At 44.8% G+C, this 22,132-nt stretch overlaps 1 protein-coding gene across 1 annotated transcript; it reads right to left on the minus strand.

Moving 5' to 3' along the window:
* Positions 1-854: 854 nt before the first annotated feature.
* On the minus strand, positions 855-15,439 carry IGBP1 (immunoglobulin binding protein 1). Its single transcript, XM_066580927.1, has 6 exons — positions 15,172-15,439; positions 11,152-11,454; positions 7,405-7,597; positions 5,973-6,055; positions 5,769-5,881; positions 855-1,234 (listed from the first exon to the last, which is right to left on the minus strand). Exons 1-6 carry the CDS (start codon positions 15,357-15,359, stop codon positions 1,098-1,100), a joined length of 1,017 nt encoding a protein of 338 aa, XP_066437024.1. The 5' UTR covers positions 15,360-15,439; the 3' UTR covers positions 855-1,097.
* Between the last annotated feature and the right edge of the window lie 6,693 nt (positions 15,440-22,132).

Raw genomic sequence — 22,132 nt, forward strand, 5'->3', positions numbered from 1 at the left:
AAAAAAAACGTTTCGGCGCGGGACAACCCCTTTAAAAGTGCTTTACAAAAAAAAAAAAAAAATGTTTATTTTTTTTAATATAACTTTGACTTCATTAACTTTTTTTTTGTCCGTCCAAGCTACCTGAACGTGCGATCGTTCGATCGCTGATACACTGCACTTTACTTATGAAGTGCAATATTGCGAACCATTTACGGATCAGCAATCAGGCATGCCTGGCAGTTCTAGAGGCCCTAATGAGATGAACGCCATGTGCGTTGGTCTGCGCCATAAGAATCTATTGGTACACCCCGATCGCATTTGTGGGGTGCCAATGGATGAAAAGAGGAGCTCCCTCTCCCTGTCACCCACTAACATGCTGTGACCACAATATGTAAGGGGTTAAATGGTCAGGAATAGAAGTTTCTCCGCTCCAAGCCGTCAGTGCAAGGTCCCCAATCTTTCCTGCATGGAATTCCCGTGTCAACCATATATTAGGACGCTGTTTAAACACAGCAGCCTAGCCTAAAGCCTCTTAGTGACAGCCGTAAAAAAGCTGTATGGCTGGTCACTAAGGGGTTAAGAGTATCTTAGTTAGATGTGTAGATTAAAGTATAATAGTACTAATGAGAATTGGTATGTGTTTTTCAGCTTTCCGCAAGTGCATCTAGCCTAGTAGAGGTAGTAGTGGACTTCTACAGTCTTTACCTTCCCTTGGTCCATATTCATCCTTGCTGTGAACCCGTGTTCTATATCGTCATCCGTAAGGGTTTTCCACAGGGAATATATCCTGCTATGGCTGAAATTCTCTTCGGTTTTACAGTCTAGCACAGTGAAGAATAGTGATGGGAAAGAATGGACACCTAGTCTCCATGTACAAGCATGTCGGCAGCATCGTGGGCGGATCCCACCAATAGAACATTTATTACAAAAGAAGAAAGAATCAGGAATAAATACAAACGTACATTAAACTGTGGTGTTATGGGATCGGCTACTGTGAGAGCAAAGGCACACACAATACGGTCATAGATGGCTGATGTCACTCAACAGATGGCACTCCCTAGCACTCTCCAGTCTTATGTGACCAGTACATTGTAAAGGGGATTCCAGCATTAATCTTAGCCCATATTCTTGCGGTTCCCATACCCCCGAGGATGGGTATCCTTCCAGTCATCCCAGTTCCGAGCCTTCTGTAATGTGTCTGGATCATCCTGCTCTTCTTTACGCTCCCGTTCAGCCGCCTCCTGCTCCTCATCTAGAGAAGAAAAGCAAACCAATGTCAGACACTCCTATATAGGAACCCACTAAGCTCTACTGTATTTATGATGCAGCGTACACTCAATGGTCATTATTCGACACCAGCCCATTCATGATCAAAGTTTACCTGTTTGGAAATTAGTGCCGGGTCACAGGTTTAAATTACAAAAAATAAAGTTATAAATAAAATTAGAAGAAAAAATATAATAAAATATAATATAATAAAATATATATATACACACACACACACAATCTCAACAGCGTGGAAAGTATATGGTCATTCCAGGACAAAATCTCCCAAGGGGAAACTGCTGGCCATCTCAGATTTTTAGAAACTTTGCACATTTCTTAACTACTAGAATGTATATAAAAACCTCAATTTTCAAATCCATTGGTACCAAGACAGACAGCAGAGGGGGAAATTTTATAAAGGGCATGAGAACCATAATTTCTGATAATTATCAAATTATAATTGATACCCTGGAAACTATTGGGTGTAGGAAGGTGTGCAAGGTGTAATTCTCTTTGTAGTATGTAGACTAGTAATTATTGGGAAATTATAGTACCAGTGTTTCTGGTGGCGCAATACGCCACACAGCTCTGCTACGTGACATGCCGTCACAGACACAGCTTTGGTACATGACATGCACCTGACAGACATGACATGTGCATGGTACAAACACAGCTCTGCTACATTATATGCACGTGACAGACACAGCTGTGCCACGGTACATGCGCATGTTATAAACTCAGCTCTGCTACATGACATGCGCGTCACAAATACAGCTGTGCTACATGACATACATCCATACTGACTATACACATTACACGCACAGCACTTCAGAAAAACAACCACTCACAGCTCTACTACATTTAGGGCTCATGTCCACGGGTGGATTTGAATTCCAGGATCCGCGTGGGGCACCTGCGCAGATGATCTGGAGTTCAAGATGCCCATAGACAATCATGGGCACCCGCAACTTACTTAAAGCATGCGTATTTATTTTCTAGACCTACCGGTCCAAAAAACAAACTGCAGCATGCTCCGTTTTGTCGTGGATCCCGCAGGGATGGCTTCCGTTGAAGTCAATGGAAGCTATCCGATCTGCGGCACACCATGAACTGTCACTCCGGGTCCCGTGGGAAAGAAGGATATTAAAAAAAAAAAAAATCTCCACTGTGCATGTGCGGGAGGCATGCCAGCGGGCCGCCCACATGCACAGAGGAGACAATGGATGGCCCGCACGCATCCGGACTGGTAACAAATGTCCTAATGCCGCTCGCAGGGTGGGAAGCCAACCCGCCTGTGGACATGAGGCCTTATGCTGACTGCACACATGACACACAGCTCCTGGCATACAGTGATGAGCTCCTGGTCATGTGATCCCTGACTCCACCCACACACATGATCACATGCCGGTGACGTCATCACAGGTCCTGGTACTTTCTGTCAGCTTATCCAGTATACAGTATTACGAAACTCCAGAATGGCTCCTCTCACAGCAGTGACATCACCACAGGTCCTTCAGCCCGCCAGGATCTCTGCAGTGGGCATATATCTATATTAGACTCAAGTTTGGCACTATGGAGCAATTCCAGCAACCTCATTGGTTCTGATTCACAATTCCAGCAAGCTGATTGGTTGTTTGGGTTTTCTGATTTAACCTGTTGGTTGTTAGTGCTGAACTTGAGTGTAATATAGATATATGCCTGTGGTGGAGGTAGGTCAGTGTCTGACATAATAACGGCTTAGCAACAACGTAGTCAGGGGTGGAGCTATGATGTCACCAGGGGCAGGGCTATGACGTTCCAGGGAGTAGGAGCATGAGAATCACTCACTCACATACTTACAGACATGTGGTCGTTAGGAAAAATATGTTATAAATCAAACTACTAACACTGTAATTCCAATACAAGTTAAAGAAAAATTGCAACAAAAGTTTCAAATTATTATTTTTTTTGGTTCCGAGACGTTCCAGAGAGAAAGCTGAAAAAAAATGTCTGCCCCACAGTTGTCCTAACAATAATTGTTTAGTGAATGGAGGTGCAACGGACTGGAAATCCCTCCAGCTGTCCCCTCCATTTACAGTAGACAGGTAGTCATTTAACTTTTTTATGCCTACACAATCAGAACGATGAGCAAATTATCGTTAGCTCGTGCCAGCATTAAGGCTGGGTTCACACAGGGCGGATTCCCGTCGGAAATCTCGCGGTTTGGCCGCAGCAAAAACCCCGAGATTTCCGCCAGGAGAACCGCTGCGGTTTAAGCCGCGGCGGCTTTGAAGCGGCCCAGCCGCTTGCTTTTCCGTTGCTGCCGGCGCTCCCATAGAGGAGAGCGCGGCCGCAACGAAAATAAACAAAAAAGGAACGGTAAATAGACATGCTGCATCTTCTGAAACCGCAGCTGCAGCGGTCGCAGCTTCAGCCGGACTTACCGCAGCGGATTGGCCGTCCTGTGTGGACGAGGTTTCTGAGAAATCTCGTCCACATGGCTGGCTAATGCCGAGATTAGCGGCTGTAGGCGGATTTGCCGCGGCCAAATGCCGCGCAGCAAATCCGCCCTGTGTGAACCCAGCCTTACAGTGAATGATTATTGTACAGATTCCAACGACCCAACGAGAATCTGAACGATCATCTTCAGTTGTCACAGGCCCCTCAGAGTGTCCAACTCCAAGAGAACCATTGTAAACTTTTAACAAGAAGGTACCGCACCCCTGAATTCCTACTTGCCTATAAACTTGCTGACTCACACATGTTGGCGTTGTCTGACTCAGGTTAGTTTGCTCTCCCACGTCGTGTGTTATTGTCTTAATATTCGCCCTCATTGGCAACAAAATTGGACAACGTATAAAACAAATGCTTCCACCCCCCCTACTTTACACTAACAACGGAGATGGTTATTTTAGCTAAACCTAGCAACTCTTACCTCCCCTGCAAACTTAACTTGTGTACTATTTTAATTGCCAAATAACTGATCCCTAGTACCTGTGATGACAGCACCATCATGTGATCAGGGGCGGAGCTCAGAGCTCCAGTGATTCAGCTGCTCGCTGAGGTGAAATCATGGCTGGGATAAAGGACCTATGATGCCGTCACCGTCATGTGATCAGGGGCGGAGCATTTAACTCACTCACGGACAAGTGGTCATTAGTACTTTAACCCTTTGCAATCCAATTTTGGATTCAGGGTTCCCTAGGAAGTTTTCTCTTTCTGCCATTATACAATAGCGCCATCTGCTGGCTAGAGCCAGTACTGCGGTATGGGACATGCTGGAGAGGCCCCTGACAACAGAGCGGCCAGTAATATACAGTACAAATACCCTGACAGACGTCTTCCAACATCGGAGCTGTACAGCTTTCAATCAGAATGTCTTTAGACGTCAGACAGTGGATTGGAAAGGGTTAAGATGTTGTAAGTGTTGTCAATAAAAAGCGATTCGTATAATTCTCTTTCTTTACAGCATCAGCTCTCCTGAGCCTATAATTACATACATACATACGTATATACAGCAGGCTAGATCCAGGGTGATAGATGATCATCACTTCTGGGGTCAGGAAGGAATTTTTTTCTCCATTGAGATAGACTCTCCGGGATGTTTTACGCCTTCCTCTGGATCTGCGAGTCCTTCTCAAGACATTGGTGGACTAGTCAGATAGACCGCAACAAGTTCTGTTGTCTCTAGTAGTCCTGACCCAAGTCTCACTGCGATCATTGTATAATTTATTAAAGGGCCGGTAATATTTAAGATAATGTTGCCTATGGCTATTCTAATAAATAAAAAAAAAAAAGAAATCTCTATACATATACATAGGGGTGTTTGTCTTTTGTCTAGATTTATCCTCACACGGCGACCAGGATGAAAGTGATCACTGCCGCATTGTAAAGTGTATTATCTCCCACAGCCATGGTCACAGTTGCTGCAGGGCAGAAACTATAGTTCTGACGGTGGCATTTAAGTAACCCAATTGATGTTCGGGGGGGGTCTGGAATGGCTCAATTCCAAAAACAATTTTGAAATTTTTGTTCCAGTTTTACTTTAACTAGTATGGAAATTCCAGTGCTAGGGAGAAGGTTATAAATCTGCATATTAAGAACAGAAAGACACCTTGCACATCTTCCTACACCCAATAGTTTCTAAGATATGAATGATCAAAAATTATAATTCTCAGTGAGCTTTGGAAAATTGACCCTTTCCTGTATTTTTGACCCCATGACAAGATGGGTCTAAAAATTGAGATTTTTATATATATTGTCTAGTAATGAGCAAATGTGAAGTTTTTGTAAAAATCTGTGACGGTCGCGGATTTCCCTGGAATGACCCATGCAGAGAATGCAAAAACATGGATATTCCTTCAAATGACAATGTTATATAAACTCTGCCATGCCCACCAATAAGTGGAGGTTAAAGACAAACCGTATTGCATATTTTTGCGCTGGAGTTACAATGTGTGTTCCTCTGTGGATGAGCAGATTCACACAACAGCACTTTTAGTAGACGGCGAAAAGTGAGCATCTAGAAAAAAGTGACATACCTGTTGGTTTGCTGAACACACCCTGGTCAGGTAGGACTCCTTTACTGCGATGCTGATCGTACCAATCATCAACAGTCATGGTAGGAAGACTAGGATAACCTTCTCCAAAGACCCTGCAGATTAAACCATTTATAATGGATAAAATCGTAAATCCAACTGTGGTAGACGAGATACAGTATTAACATTGGTTAGACTACCACGTACTTTGCCTGGACAGCATCTCGAGTCAGGATAAATGGCTTCATAGGTGGCCTCGTGGGGCGCTGCGGTCGAGGGGGCTCCGCTCCCTACAAGAATAAAGCAAAAGTGGTTATTGCTCAACAGTACAGGTCTTCAGACATAATACAGTCTATATAAAAGGCGAAAGCCCTGACTGACTCGCCACTAATTCTTTAGCTTCCCGACGTCGTAGAAACTTGAAATTTGGCAGGAGCATTCTTTAGGTTGTAAATAGGAAAAGCAAACGGAAGGGGGGGGGGGGGGGGGTCGCAACTTGATTATTCAATACTAAGCGCAAAAGTATTGGCAACCCTGTGTAATGTAACTAATAACACATCTGTACCGCACAAACATGAAATTTGCCTTATTTACATTCTTAGAAAAGTAAAGGGGTCGCAACTTCAATATTCAATTCTAAGCGTGAAAATCCACGATACATGAGAGTTCTTTCCTCAGAAACCATAAAGGCTTGGGAAAGGATTTGTATACTGAGGAGAGTCTATCCGACCCGTGCGTGCATATACCGAGGAGAGTCTATCCGACCCGTGCGTGCATATACTGAGGAGAGTCTAACCGACCCGTACGTATATACGGCCATGAACTGCAGGGATGGAGCACGCCTTTAAAGCTAAGAAGGGGCTGCAACCTCCAGTCTGGGAGTGAATTTGAATAAAAGGGGGTGTTACATTAAACGGTAAAAAGTGAGGAGGTTGGGAGGGGTGGCACATTCTGCAGAGGGACATCGGTACATGCAGTCTGAGGAGAATCTAAGTTGCAGTTTATAACAGGCATTGTGCGCAGTTTACCAATACAGGTGCTGCACTCTCCATGTTACTGCAGTCCTTGAGCCCTGATAGCATGATGTATGTAGACGGGTGTTTAAACATGAGGCTAAACTGAAGTTTCACACATCGACTTTAAAAGGAAAGGGTCAAGTCTCCTAAGCTGCCCGGGCTGTGGGCAGCATAGTGACAGACACGGATTTCAGCGGTCTGTCACTTTTACCAATCCATTTAGTGATTTTGCAAAACTTACTTTTGAAACTTTGCCGGACTGGAGAGGAATCCAATGAAACTCATGTATTCTTATATATGCACACCTCCGATCAACACCTGGGGAAGGCTGGGTGCAGATACTACTGTGCATATATGCAAATAAATGTTTATATTCATTGTACGGTCAGGTGTGTGCCTCTCCTTGACGGGTTACTCAGTTTGTTCACAACTTGACTGTGTAGGTCAGTCACGTTCTACTGCTGATCTCGTGGGCAGAGTGGCAGTACCCACACGATCTCTATGATGTCTAACTCCATCAAAGAGCGCTAAGGAGCCCTCTCACTCCTGACGGACACATAGATCATAGAGTGAAGGAGTTAGAGCATTGGTCACCAAAAAAAACCCTTCAAAAACGGTCTCACCTTCATCATTTCCCTGGCCTTCACCATTGGCAGCTCTTGATCAATACTCTCCACCTCCTCCAGGGCGACGCACACCCAGTGCTGTAGGTGCAGTAGGTAGAACTCCCTCACTTGCTCCTCTTCTGCCGTCCCACTCTTCACCGAGGCTTTCAGGCCAGACAGTCTGTTCTCCAGCTCCTTCCTCTGCTTGTACCTGTAACCCAATTGATAACAATGTCATTACATGAAACGATAAAGCAATAAAAGGACCTAATAGAGAATTCATACCCGTTACGTATAAACGCCCATATATTAGTAAGGCAGAAACTAAAGCAGCTGCCACAGTTTGGTAATTAGTGCAATTCTTTCACTTAGGGCTCTTTTACACTTAACGATTACTGCTCAGATTATTGCTGGACCGAGTTTGTGCGCTAATTGTTTATCGCTCACTTTATGCGGGCAATCCTGAGCCGAAAAGGGGCTATCATAATAAGGCTGCATTCAGACGAACGTATATCGGCTAGTTTTCACGCCGCGCCGATATACGTTGTCCTCGTGTGCAGGGGCACACAAAAAAAAACGCCAGGAGCAGGAACTGAGCTCCCGCCCCCTCTTTGCCTCCTCTCCACCCCTCTGCACTATTTGCAATGGGGAGAGGCGGGCTGGGGGGGCGGGTCTAGGTTTCGTGACTTAGCCCCGCCCCCGGCTAGCCTCTCCCCATTGCAAATAGTGCAGAGGGGCGGAGAGGAGGCAGAGAGGGGGCGGGAGCTCAGTTCCTGCTCCTGGCTCTTCCATCCTCCCCCCCCCCCTGCACACCAGGACAACATATATCAGCTCGGCGTGAAAATCAAGCCGATATACGTTAGTGGGAATGCACCCTTAATGTGATTTTACTTTCTTTGATTATGAGAACCCTGGCAATGAAACATAGGGGAGAGAAAGTATAAGGCCAGAATCACAGCTTCATCCGTGGCCCCAGTTATTCTCCACTCTCGGATCCAAATCAACAAAAATACCGGAACTGCCGGATCAGAAGGTGCCGAACAGACCGCACTGACTATAATGGGATACAACCGGCTTGCAGCTGAACTTTCTTGCGTTTTCCCGTATGCAGATAGTACAGCTTGCTGTGAAATTCCCTTCGGGATCCTCTGCAAGATCTGTGTTGGTATGGTCTAATAAAATTTTATGTTTGGCCCTTTAGATGGAGACAAACGAAAAGCATTGAGAATGTCCAGGCGTTCCTTCCTATATGAGGAAAGAGACCCAATTCTTCTCAGGACCCCTGGTAGACCGACTAACCCAGATGCACCCCCCCAACCCAAGGGGATAGCATAAGTTGTGAGAATCAACTAGCCCTGTAGAGTCCATCGGACACTTGGAGAGGTTTGATACTCGGGTCCACTAGTCCCCTTTAACCCCTTCATGACATGGCCTATTTTGAGCTTAAGGACGCAACAATTTTTGGCGGATTTTCTTCTCCGTTTATCAAAAGTCATAACTTTTTTGTTTTTCAGTCGACGCGGCCGAATGAGGGCTTGTTTTTTGCGTGGCGAACTGTAGTTTTTATCGGCGCCACTTTTGGGTACATAGACTATATTGTAAAACTTTTTTTTTTTTTTATGATAGCAGGGAGAGAAAACGCATCAATTCTGCCATAGTTTTTTTTTTTTTTTTTTACAGCGTTAATCATGCAGCATAAATGAGACATTCCATTTTTTTTGCGGAACGGTACGGTTACAACGATACCAAAATTCTTACATTTTTTTTAGGTTTTTCCACTTTTCTGCAATAAAAACCCTATTTTTGGAAATCTTTTTTCTATTCTAAATTGCTGCATTCAAAGTCCTGTAACTTTTTTATTTTTTGATGTACGGAGCTCTATGAAGGCTTATTTTTTGCGAGACAAGCTGTAGTTTTTACTGGTACCATTTTGGGGTACATAAGGCTTTTTTGATCACTTTTATTGCGTTTTTAGTGAGGCAAAATGCTAAAAATTAGCATTTTGCCTCATTTTTTCAGCGTTTTTTTTGCGTTTTTTTCTGTGCACAGTCAACAGCATGTGCAACTTATTGTACGCGTCGTTACGGACGCGACAATACCAAATATGTGGGGGTTTTTTTTTTACCTTTCTTTATGCTAATCTGAGAAAAAAACATAAAAAATGTTTTCTTTACTCTTTTTTTAATCTTTGTTTTTTTTTTACAACATTTGTGTCCCCCTGGGGGACTTTAACCACTACCCTGATGATCGCTGTCATAAGGCTCTGCCATGCCTTATCGCTTATACAGCGATGATAGGCATAGACAATACAGGACGCCAGTGTCTGGCCGGAGACACAGAGGGAGTTGCTCCCTCTGAACTCTTTCCCTGTTGCGATCTACTTAGATCGCGGCAGGGAAAGGGTTAACAGCGGGGGGCGCATCTCCGATGCACCCCCGCTGTTGCAGCGGGACGCCGGCATCACATATGATCCTGCGCTATCTCCAGGACGCAAGTTTACGTCCTGTTGCGGGAAGTACCCTGCTGCCAGGACGTAAACTTACGCCCTGCAGCGGGAAGGGGTTAACAAGGGCTGCACTCATTTTTCCTGGTAGCTTTCCTATGAACACCGCCGTCCCCCTGAAATAGTATAATAGAAACAGGAGTATAAAACTATATCCCTTCCACCAAGCGGATACCATCTGGACTAAGCGTGCTTCAGCAAGTTTCTAGTGGATTATTCCCAACTTCCTACTAGTTCAAAAGTGGGCTTAGAGTAGAGCCGGTCACTGAAGGCTGCAGGAATCCCGAGAGCCAAATAAGCAACGCTACCCATTGGCAGGCGCCTCTGTGAAAGCAAAGGGCACTAGGGCGGAGATTTATGAAACCGCTTATAAAAAAAAAAGGTTTGTTGCCCATAGCAACCAATCAGAGCTCAGCTTTCATTTCAAACTCTTCCTTTGAGAAATGAAAGCTGTTCTGTGATTGGTTGCTATGGGCATAAAAAAAGAGAGCTAACAAAAAATGAGCTCCACCCACATCTCCCTCCAGGGGACAGGAGAACCCTTGGAAGACAGAGGGGATGCTTATTTTTCTATCTCAAGGGGTAAGATCCCTCCGTTGCACATGGCAGAGACATGGGAGAGTGGAAGGTGCCAATAGCTCAGTAAACAAAAACATTACCTCCCAATGTTGGATACGGCTTCAGCTTCTGATTTACTAGCATATGGCCATTTTTACAGGAAATCCCTTGCCCCAGTGACTGATAGCCAACTGCTGTGTATGCAGATATGTAGTCTGTCAATCACTGCTGAGATCCGCAGTCCACTGTATTCCTTCATCACTCCTATGAAATCAATATTGGTGTGCGGACAGAAGATTGGAGCGATCCTGGTATCAGGACAGCACTAACACTTAGAGAGCTTATCCAGGACTGAACTACTGATGGCCTATCCTCAGGGTAAGTTATCAATAGTTGACCAGCTGGGGTCTGCGGCTTGGGACCTCTAGCGATCAGCTGCTATCTGTGTATATGGACCTGCATGCTGACAGCTCTGTACATATTGAAGTGGCCCGGAATGGTACTGCAGACACAGCTTACGCTGAACTCGTCTGCTTCAGTCTCTGTAAACACTGTCAGTGGCCTGGAGAACAGCTGATCGCTGGAGGTCCCGAGTCACAGACCTGGCTAATCAACTACTGATGAGGATTGGTCATCAATAGTGCAGTCTTGGACAACCTTCAAGTTTAATTATGGGTTTCCTTATAACAAGGTATATTTCTTACCTTTCGATCTTGGCCTGCCTCTGCATTGCCATGGCAGTCAGATTAGGCGGCACTCCAGCACGGGCCGTGCGTACCACTTCATTTTCTTCTTGTAGCGCTTCTTCCTTTCCAGGAAGGTTGAAACTGGAAACTTTGTAGTCATGACATCTTTTCAGGAAGTCTAGGAAATAGGAGCGGGCCGCCTCAAGATGCTGCAGCCTATGACTGAGGTCCACCTGCTTAAGGGTCAGCGCTCCAAGAAGAGCGGGCAGCAGAAGATACCGAATATCTGCAGATGAAATCTCATCCAGATCCTCGTTGGAGCTGCAAGAAAAGATACAAAGCCGAGTTACTGGATCAGAAGGGAAGAAGGGGAAACGCAGCATTAACCCCTTCCCAGCGTCGGGGTAGGTATGAAGAGAGATCGTGGGGCGACCTCTCTTCATACAGCGTGGGAGTCGGCTGTTTATTACAACTGACATTCGCGTGCAATAGCTGCAATCGGCCATGCGGTCGATTGCGGCTATTAACCCTTTAAATACCACTGTCAATTCTGTCAGCGGCACTTAAATCCGTACGGCCCACCCGCAGTGAGATCGGGGGGCATATATCTATATTACACTCAAGTTTGGCACTAACAACCAATCAGGTTGAATCAGAAAACCCAAACAACCAATCAGCTTGCTGGAATTGTGAATCAGAACCAATGAGGTTGCTGGAATTGCTCCGTAGTGCCGAACTTGAGTGTAATATAGATATATGCGATCAGGGGGGCCATGCAGGTGTCATGGCAGCCGGGGGCCTTCTGAAAGGCCCCAGGGCTGCCTTGGGAGACTGCCTGTCAAGCCATTCACGTGGGTGCCGGTGAAATTGCAGCATGGCGTAATGCTGTAGCATTACGTCATACTGCAGGAGCGATCAAAGCATCGCATGTTAAAGTCCCCCAGGGAGACTTAAAAGTAAAGTAAGAAAAAGATTAATAAAGTTTTTTTAAATTGTAAAATAAAGTAATAAAAGTTTAAATCACCCCCCTTTTGCCATATCTATAATTTAAAAATCTAAATCATAAAATAAAAATACATATTTGGTATCGCCGCGTCCGTAAAAGTCTGATTATCAAAGTAGACAATTATTTACCCAGCACTGTGAAGGTCGTCTAAAACACATAAATAAAGAACGCCAGAAATGCATTTTTTCAGTCACCCTGTGTCCCAGAAAAAAACTCAATAAAAAGCGAACAAAAAGTCGTATGTATTCCGAATTGGTACTAACGGAAACTACAGGACATCCCACAAAAAATGAGCCCTCGCTCAACCACGCCGACGGAAAAATAAAAAAGTTATTGTGCGCACAAGATGACCGCAGAAAAGAATTTTAAAAAATTAAGTCTTTGAGGAAAAAAAAATAAAAAAAATAAAATAGTAGTAGTACAGTAAAAAAAAAAAAAAAAACTATACAAGTTTCGTATCGTAGTAATCGTACTGACCCATAGAATAAAGTTATCATGTCGCTTTTGTTGCAGTTTGTGCGCCGTAGAAACAAGACTCACTGAAAGATGGCGGAATGTTTTTTTTTCAATTTTACTCCACTTATAGTTTTTAAAAAGTTTTTTAGTACATTATGTGCTACATTAAATAGCACTATTAAAAAATACAACTTGTCCCGCAAAAAACAAGCCCTCATACAGCGACGTCGATGGATAAATAAAGGGGTTACGATTTTTTTTTTAAAGGGGGAAGGAAAAAACGAAAATGGAAAAAGAAAAAAAAAAAAAAAGGCCCACGTCATGAAGGGGTTAAAGGGGCAATCCCACAAATTCCCGTGATTTTCATACCGGAAGTTCTGAAAGGTCATTAATAGTCGTTTAGCGGTGCGTTTACACGTCGCTGATCTGCAGCAGATTTCACCTATTCAATTTAATTCAAACTTGAAATCTGCTGCAGATCTGCACCAATATTTGTAGCCAATCAGAGACATGTGAACGCACCCTTCGGGCGCCCGCACACTGGCGATCGCCATATCGCTGCGGTTTTTTAAACGCAAATGTCAATAGGACTTTCTAATGTTAAAAACGCAATGCCCAAAAATCGCCAGTGTGCGGGCGCCCTTAAAGGGAGTCTGTCAGCCTTCTAAACTGCGGGCATCATGTTCTAGAGCCGGAGGAGCTGAGCGGGCTGATATACAGTTTATGGGAAAAGGTTCAGTAGAACTTGTACTTTATTCATTTATATCTCTAATTCTGAGCTGATCAGTCCAGTGGGCGGAGCTATCAGTGATTAACATCTGTGTATGACTGCACATACAGGGGGAGCTGTCAATCACTGATAGCTCCGCCCACTGGACTCTTCAGCTCAGAATTAGAGATATAAATGAAGAAGATACAAGTTTTACTGAATCTTCCTCATAAACTCTCTACAATCTGCTCGGCTCCATGAGCCGCTGCCTGCTGACAGGCTCCTTTTAACCCCTTATGGACACGGCCTATTTTAGCCCTCGGATGCAATGATTTTTGGTCGATTAATATCTCCAGTTATCAAAAGCCTTTTGTATATTCCCGTTGACACGGCCGTACGGGCTTACTTGTGGTGTGGCAAACTGTAGTTTTTATTGGTACTATTCTGGTGTACACTCTTACTGCGTTTTTTGACTACGCAATTTGCTTCTGGTTCTTAGTTTCATTTAGCTTTTTTTTGAACAGCCTTTACTGTGTGGAATAAAAAGTGTGCGCAATATATTGTACCGGTCCTTACGGAGACGATGATACCAAATAGGTGAGATTTAAAAAAATAAAAAAAAAAAGGTTTTAGTAATTTTTTTTTGCATATTATATGTCCCTTAACCCTTTCTAATCCACTGTCTAACATCTCCCTACATTCTGATTGAAGCTTGTACAGCTCCAATGTCAGAAGACGTCCGACAGGGTATTCTTACCGTCTATTGCCAGCCACTCCACTGTCGGAGCCTCTCTGGCGCGCACACACTGGCTCTAGCCAGCAGATGGCACTGTTGTAGAACAGCAAAAAGAGAAAGATTTTTAGGAAACCCTGAATCCAAAATTGGATTGGAAAGGGTTAAAGGGGTTGTCCCGCGCCGAAACGGGTTTTTTTTTTTTTCAACCCCCTCCCCCCCCCCCCCCAATACTTACCGCTGAAGATGGCCGCCGGGATCCTCTGTCTCCGTGGACCGCAGCTCTTCTGTGCGGTCCATTGCCGATTCCAGCCTCCTGATTGGCTGGAATCGGCACGTGACGGGGCGGAGCTACACGGAGCCTGCATTCTGCACGAGCGGCTCCATAGAAGACTGCAGAAGACCCGGACTGCGCAAGCGCGGCTAATTTGGCCATCGGAGGGCGAAAATTAGTCGGCACCATGGAGACGAGGACGCCAGCAACGGAGCAGGTAAGTATAAAACTTTTTATAACTTCTGTATGGCTCATAATTAATGCACAATGTACATTACAAAGTGCATTATTATGGCCATACAGAAGTGTATAGACCCACTTGCTGCCGCGGGACAACTGCTTTAAACGATAACCGCTCTGATAAAGAATTGCGGGACTTCTGTTCTGCGACACCTAATAGCGATGGCAGGCCGGGACACCAGTAGGCACGCGCTCTCTGCGCACCCTTTACATGCCGCCTTCTACCTAGATCACAGCACGTAGGGGGTTAACAGTGGAGATGTCCTCATTGATCCCCGCTGCTGCAGCTATCAGTCACGGCCAGCTCCCGCTGTGGGATGGCACAGGATCTGCTTCTGAGCCCGCGCCATCCACAGGATGCAAGTTTACGTCCTAGTGCATTAAGAACCCCCTCGTCGGGACGTAAACTTCCATCACAAGGGGTTGCAGTAATTTACAGCCTGTCTAGTATAAGAGACAGCCATTCCATTACAGGGATGTTAGCAGAATCCCCAGTTATTCCCCAGCCACAGCATAGGGGGTCCGCTGAGACCCCCACCCATCCCCAGGCTCCTCGCCCCCCAATATCTCCAGCAGTTACTGGGAGGGTGACTCCCATCATCAGCGGTGCACTGCAGTACCTGAAGAGCTGCAGCTGGGTGACCATCCGTGTGGCCTGCTCCAGCATGCCCAGCCCCCGCTTCACCTTGTCCTGCACCTCCCGCGCCCCGGTCGGCTGGCTGCTGACCTCCACCTCCTCCAAGATCCGCCATCCTCTATCCAGCAGCTCGGATAGTTTACAGGGTTCAGGTTCGGCTTCGGTCGCCATGTTTGTTGAGCATGTCTGAACTCGTCGGCTTCTGTAGTCAGGAAGTGTTGTAACTGACCGCCATGTTGAGTGAGTCCACGACTATAATCCGCGCCATGTTGGTTGAGGCAGGAGAGCGCCGTGTCTTAAACTATCAGTAGAGGGCGCTGTGTTACCTCATGCTCAGCGTCTGCGTCAGGACTTGTCCGTGTCAATTGTTAAAACTTTATTTAAAACCGTTTAACCCTTTAAAGACGTGGCCCTTTATCTTTATTTTTGTTCTTTCCTTCCCCCCACGCTGAACAAAATTATAACTCTTACCTATCTGTTGATGGAGCTGTCTGGGGTTTTGTTTTTTGCAGTTGTATTTTTTTAATGGTACTATTTAACCCCTTAAGGACGCCGACCCTTTTTGTTTTTTTCCTCTCCACGTTAAAAAAATCATGACTCTTTCATCTATTCATCGCCGTCGCTGTATGAGCGCTTGTTTTTTGCAGGACAAGTTGTATTTTTCAATGGTCATATTTAATGTACCATGTGATGGACTGGAACACCTTAAAAAAAATTCTAAGTGGAATGAAATGGGAAAAAAATAAAATTCCGCCATCTTTGACAAGTCTTGTTTCTACGGTGGACACACTGCTGCTAAAACATGATATATGATAACTTTATTTTATGGGGCAGTACCATTACTACAGTACCAAATTTATATATATATATATATATTTTTTTTTTTAAATTTTTTTATTTATTTATTTTTTTCTGTACTACTTCTAAAAAATAAAATATCCTTGGAAAAAAATGTAATTATTTTCTGCCGCCGTCTTCTGACAGCCATAACTTTTTTTTTTTATTGACACATCATTGTGAGAGGGCTCATTTTTGTGGGACATCGTGTAGTTCTATTGGTAACATTCTGGAGTACATACGACTTTTTGATCACTGTTTAGTAATTTTTTTTCTGGAAATGGGGTGACCAAAAAAGCGCAATTCTAAGGGCTTATTCGGACAGGCGTATATCAGACAGGTTTTCATGCCCGGCCGATATACGCTGTCCCTCTCTGCAAGGGGAGGAAGCAGTGCACTGAGCTTCCACCCCTCTCCACCCTCTCTCCGCCCCTTGCCACTGCTTGCAATGGGAGGGATGAAGTTCCACCCGCCCCTCTCCCTCCCATTGCAAACAGTAGCAAGGGGCGGAGAGGGGGCGGGAGCTCAGTGCACTCAGTGCCAGGCCCGCCTCCTCCCTTTGCAGAGAGGGACAGCGTATTTTGGCCGGTCGTGAAAGCCCGGCTGATATAGGCCTGTCTGAATAAGCCCTAATGTTGTGGGGGGGGGGGGTTTCTGATGACGTTCACCGTGCAGGGTAAATAATGTGTTACTGTCATAGATCAGACTTTTATGGATGCAACAATACGTTCTTAGCGTTTTTATTTAGATATTTTTTATTATAAATATGGCAAAAGGTTTTTTTTTTTACTTTTATATTTTTTATAATAAAACTTTTTTTTAAACTGATTTTTACATCTTTTTTTTGTCTCCATCGGGGACATGAACTTCTGATGGTCTGATAAGTCCTGCAGTATGACGTAATATCATAGTATTACATTATACTGTGATCTGACAGGCAGTCTATCAAGCTATGCTATAGGCAATCTGCAATGGCAGCCCTGGTGACTTTCAGAAGAGCCCTGGCTGCCATGGCAAATGAACATCACCCCATGATCTCATCGCTGGGGGACTATTAGGGCATTTAAATACCGCTGTCAGAATGGATGGCCATATTTAAAGGGTTAACATTCGCGATCAGCACGAGTACTGATCACAGTTATTGCGGGCAACTGTCAGCCGGCACCCACATTGCATGGAGCCGGATTGGCTCCTCCTGATCCTCCTCCATACAAACTCCGAACCTCCATGACGTAACTGTAAAAGGGTTAATGTAGCATATAATGTACTGAAAAAAGCTTTAGATTTTTTTTTTAAGTGAAATAGAATTCCACCATCTTTGGGGGTGTGGGGGTGGATATTGTTTTTATGACTTACACACTGCAGCAAAAGTTACAAAACTTTATTTTATGAATCTGTACAATTACCAAATTTATTTAGATTTTTTTTGCTGTACTACTGTAAAAAAATAAGAAATTTTAAAATATATATATGAGCGATGTTTTGTAGTTTCCATTGGTACTATTTTGGTGTACATATGACTTTTTGATTGCTTTTTATAAAAAATCTTTTTTGGAGACGGGATGACCAAAAACGTACAATTTTGTCTTTGGGTATTTTTTTCAGAGATGTTTACCATGCAGGATAACTTATGCATTATTTTGATAGATGGGACTTTTAAAGGGGTTTTGTGATAAAAAAAAATCAATACTTACCTATTCCAGAAATACATGTGAACCCTGGGGGCCTTCTGAAGGCTGTGTAGGAAAGGAGAGGGGTGGAGCAAACCCGGTGGTATTGGAGATTTTGGTCTCAGATGATGTCTGGAGACCAAAAAGCCTTAGAATGGGCTGTGAAAATTGAATGTGGTGGTGCTGCCAACCAGGAAAGCCGGTGGGCATGACAGTTGTGTGAAAAGCTATAGAGATAGACTAGTAAATAGGCGCGACTCTCTAGAAAAGATAGTAGGACGGTAGGTTATATTGTCTAACTCCTCTTCTATTACCTTAAAAACCATGATAACATACACGTTTTGGAGTGAACACCTTTGTAGTGGTTCCAGGCACTAGGGTGGAGCCTCAAGTGTAGTAGCCACAGATCTGGAGAGTAGTCAAGGAAGTGCCAGGGGTCAACAACAGAAGGTCTCGGCTTGCAGTACAGATGGATGTGGCAGGTAGTGTAGTCAGAAGGGAAACCAGGGGTCAGCAATGTGAGGTCTCCGTTTGCAGCACAGATGGATGAGGCGGGTAGCGTAGTCAGAAGGGAAACCAGGGGTCAGCAATGGGAAGTCTAGGTTTGCAGTACAGATGAATGAGGCAGGTAGCATAATTAGAAGGGAAGCCAGAAGTCGGTATCAGGAGGTCTTGTAGCAATAGTAGAGGAGCAAGCAGAAGTGGAGCTAATCAATGCTGTGGAGCAGAATAATCATGCAAGGAGGGAATGGCAGATTCTAATCAACAACAGGTGGAGCTAGAACAGGGGAACATGCCAGGAAACACGGGATTATTACTATACTTTAGCAGAGGAGCTGTCCAAAGGCCTAGATGGCTCAGCAGGTTGAGCTGCTTGCTGGAGTACAGGAGGTCCTGCGTTCAATCCCTGACACCCTTCTTTAGTCATGTTGGTTGGGGCATCACTTCTGGGACTTCTGGATTATGGTTCCCAAAAAGTGCTTGTGTAACCAGTGATGGAGTTGATGAGAAAAGCACTTTTTGGGATCCATATTCCTGAAGTCCTTGAAGTGATGCCCCACCCATTGTGACTAAAGAAGAGGTTCACCCTGAAGCACGTATCCTATGCTGGTTTTTAACATACCCAATAAAAGAAGTTGGATAATATATCCTATCGTCTCACTATCTTTTCTGGAAAGTTGCACCTATTCACCATCTATAGCTTCCAAAGGTTGTGGGCTGTCATGAGAACCGAACGGCACCTTGTGATCTCATCAAGAGGTGGTCATTTGAGTCAACCAAATGCTGATTGTGGCTGTTGCGGGCGGGCGTCAGTTTTCAAAGACAGCTGGCACAAACTCAGCAGACAATCCCGCTCTATTCAAACCCTACATCTGGTTGACATACATGTACATCATTTAGGGTGAAGGGAATAATAAAAAAAAATAGTGTCATGTGGTTCACATATGTACAACATTATGAAGGTGTGCACCCCCCATAAATAATGGCAGCCAGAGTGTCCCCATAACTAGAGCAGCCTGAGACTTATTGCAAACAGTGGCTATCAATGTCTCCATTACCAGAGTGTCCCCATAAGCAGATAGACAGTGCGTCGCCATAACCAATGTGTCCCCGTCACCAGAAGTAGGCAGAGCTTTCTCATAAACACTACCAGCCACAGCTTACCCCATAAACCGGGCCAGCTAGTATGCATCATAGAAAATGAAAACATAAAATGAGATAAAAACCCACCTGTCCACCCTCCTGTATTGCGCAACTCTAAGGCTGCGACTACTTGAGAACTTAAAGTTTTGCGCAAATTGTGTGTAAATCATGTGACTACAAATATACCTTATCAGTAAAAATGTAGACATTGCATAATTTTTAAAACTATTAAGTGTCACTTTATGATAAATCCAGAAATAGATGGATATAGGAACATAAGCCCACTCCGGGGAACATACACAAAAATAAGTCATTCTATCCTCTAGACAATCTCTGCAGGCAGTACCGAAAGAACAAATATAAAGTATGCACAGGAAAGCGAAAAAATATCGGATTGCAGCAAGCTATATACAAGTTGCATAAACTAATATCTTTTCTTGTGGCATTTCGATTTTTTGATCCTGTCGTTTAAAGAGCCATAACATTTCTGTATTTGTGAGCATTACCATAGGAGGGCTCATTGTTTGCTACACAACAGAATCAGAATCATTAACATCATTAACAGAATCATTTAACGTACCATATAATATATTGAAACACTTGTTAAAAAAAATTCTTAAGTGAAGCAAAAGGGAAACAAAATGCAATTGCGCAATTTGCGGGGGTTTCAATTTTACAGAGTTCTGGGCAGTAAAAAATGGCATGTTAGCGGTATTCTGTGTGTCAGTATGATTACAGTGCGAGCTTTTGTCACGGCATTGACATCCCTAATTTTTTTAATCCTTCCATGGATGAAGCTGTGCGAGGATGTTTTTTGTAGGGTGTAGTTTTCATTGGTATCGTTTTAGAGTAGTATGTATTTTTTTTTTCTCCTACTGTGTTCACCATGTTACAGTTTACTAGTTTAAACTTTTTGGAACTTGGCGATGCAATTTCATTTCATTTTCTAGAAAATACATTTGGAAAATGGGAGGGGGGGGGTTATTGAAATTATTCATAAATATATGTATATATTTTTTTTATTTTTTATTTTGTTTACAAATATTAAACCCTCTTTCACATTTTGTCCCTTAGGCCTCCTTCCCACGAGCGTGACGGGCTCCGCCGCGTAATATTACGCTGTGAAGCCCGTCACGGCGCCCCCCAGAGCCCCTATACTTACCTGCGGGAGATAGCGTGAAATCGCTTCCCCGCCCACCGCCGCCGCGTCACCGCCCGTCACCGCCCACCGCCGACGCGTCACCGAGCGTGTCACGTGACGCGGCCGGCCGTGTCACGTGACGCGGCCGGCAGCGTCATATGGCGTCATATGACGCGCGGCGGTGGGCGGGAAAGCGTTTTTTCACGCTATCTCCCGCTGGTTACAGCGGGAGATAGCGTGAACGGACGGCTTCCATTGACTGCAATGGAAGCCGTCAGTGCGTACAGCCCGTCCTCACCCGCAGAAAATAGAGCATGCTGCGGGTGAGGACGGGAGAAATCGCGGTGCGTAATTCCGCGGTGGAATTACGCATCGTGAGCATTGTGCTATTAGGTTCAATAGAACCTAATAGCTGCGGGCAACGCAGCGGATGTTCGCCGGGAATTACGCGGCGGAAATCCGTTCGTGGGAAGGAGGCCTTAGTGGGACATTTGAGCACTTCTACAATACACTGCAAGACTTATCTATGGTCCTTGGCAGTCATTCTATTATACTTTGCCTACCTCGATTGGCTAGATTACTATGTCTCTCCCGGTTTGCACATAGGGAGAGACCAGTCAATTTAGATCTGGGTTGGCAGAAGCTGGTGGGGCCCTGCCTCCAAGACCCATTTCCCTATTCCTCCTGGCTTTAACTGTTTTTTTCTGAAATGCCTCAGTGTTTTAAGAATAAGGCTTTATTCACACAAGCGTATATCAGCTGTCGTTTCCACAGCCTGCCGATATATGCTACCATCCAATGCATCAGATCACACAGGCGATTTACCAGTGTCCTGAGTGTCCTGAAACGATCTTTCCTGGCTGGAATACATCCACTGCTATACACTCCTATGGGACCCAGTGAGAGCTGCCGGAGAAGGGAGGTGGGGAGTTTAGCAGCATGATTGCTAAACTCCCACCCCCTTCCCTCCTCCTCTCCGCCGCTTGCTGGTTGTTTGCAATGGGAGGCGGCAGGTTGGGGCGGGAGCTAGTTGCTAAACTCCCACTCGTCCGATTGCTGGCTGCTGACAAGTGGCAGAGAGGGGGCAGGAGCTTAGCGCACTAGCTCCTGCCCCATCCCGCCTCCTCCCCTTGCCGAGAAGGGGCGGGAAGGGGGAAGGCAGTTTAGCAGAGCTAAACTGTTTCCCCCGCCTGACGGCAATCTGGGCGTGCCGTCTGAAAGGGCACATCAATAGCAGATTTGTACACCTGTTCACATGTTTTCATGGCACCAGTGGGCGAGCGTAAAACTGCTGACGCCTGTATGAAAAAGCCCTGAAACATACATCCCGGTAATGTAGCCACCTGTCTGGGCTTCATGCTTCGTGTGGTTCAGGCAGAATTAATCTAGTTCCCTTTTAGAGCCAAAAAGAGTAGATTCTGTTACCACATCTATGGAGTAAGCTCAGTTCTGTTACTGCATCTATGTAAACTTGGCTCCATTACTGTGTCTATGTATGAAGCCCCAGTTCTGTTACTTTATCTGTAAAGTAAATGTGGATCTGTTATTGTAGCTATGTAGTTAGCTTGGTTTGGGTACCGTAGCTATTCAGCAACTTTGGTTCTGTAAATGTAATCCTGGACACATCCCCATTTAGCACGGCATGCTGTAGT

Source organism: Eleutherodactylus coqui, chromosome 10 (assembly GCF_035609145.1).
Source record: "Eleutherodactylus coqui strain aEleCoq1 chromosome 10, aEleCoq1.hap1, whole genome shotgun sequence".
NCBI classification, from domain to species: domain Eukaryota; kingdom Metazoa; phylum Chordata; class Amphibia; order Anura; family Eleutherodactylidae; genus Eleutherodactylus; species Eleutherodactylus coqui.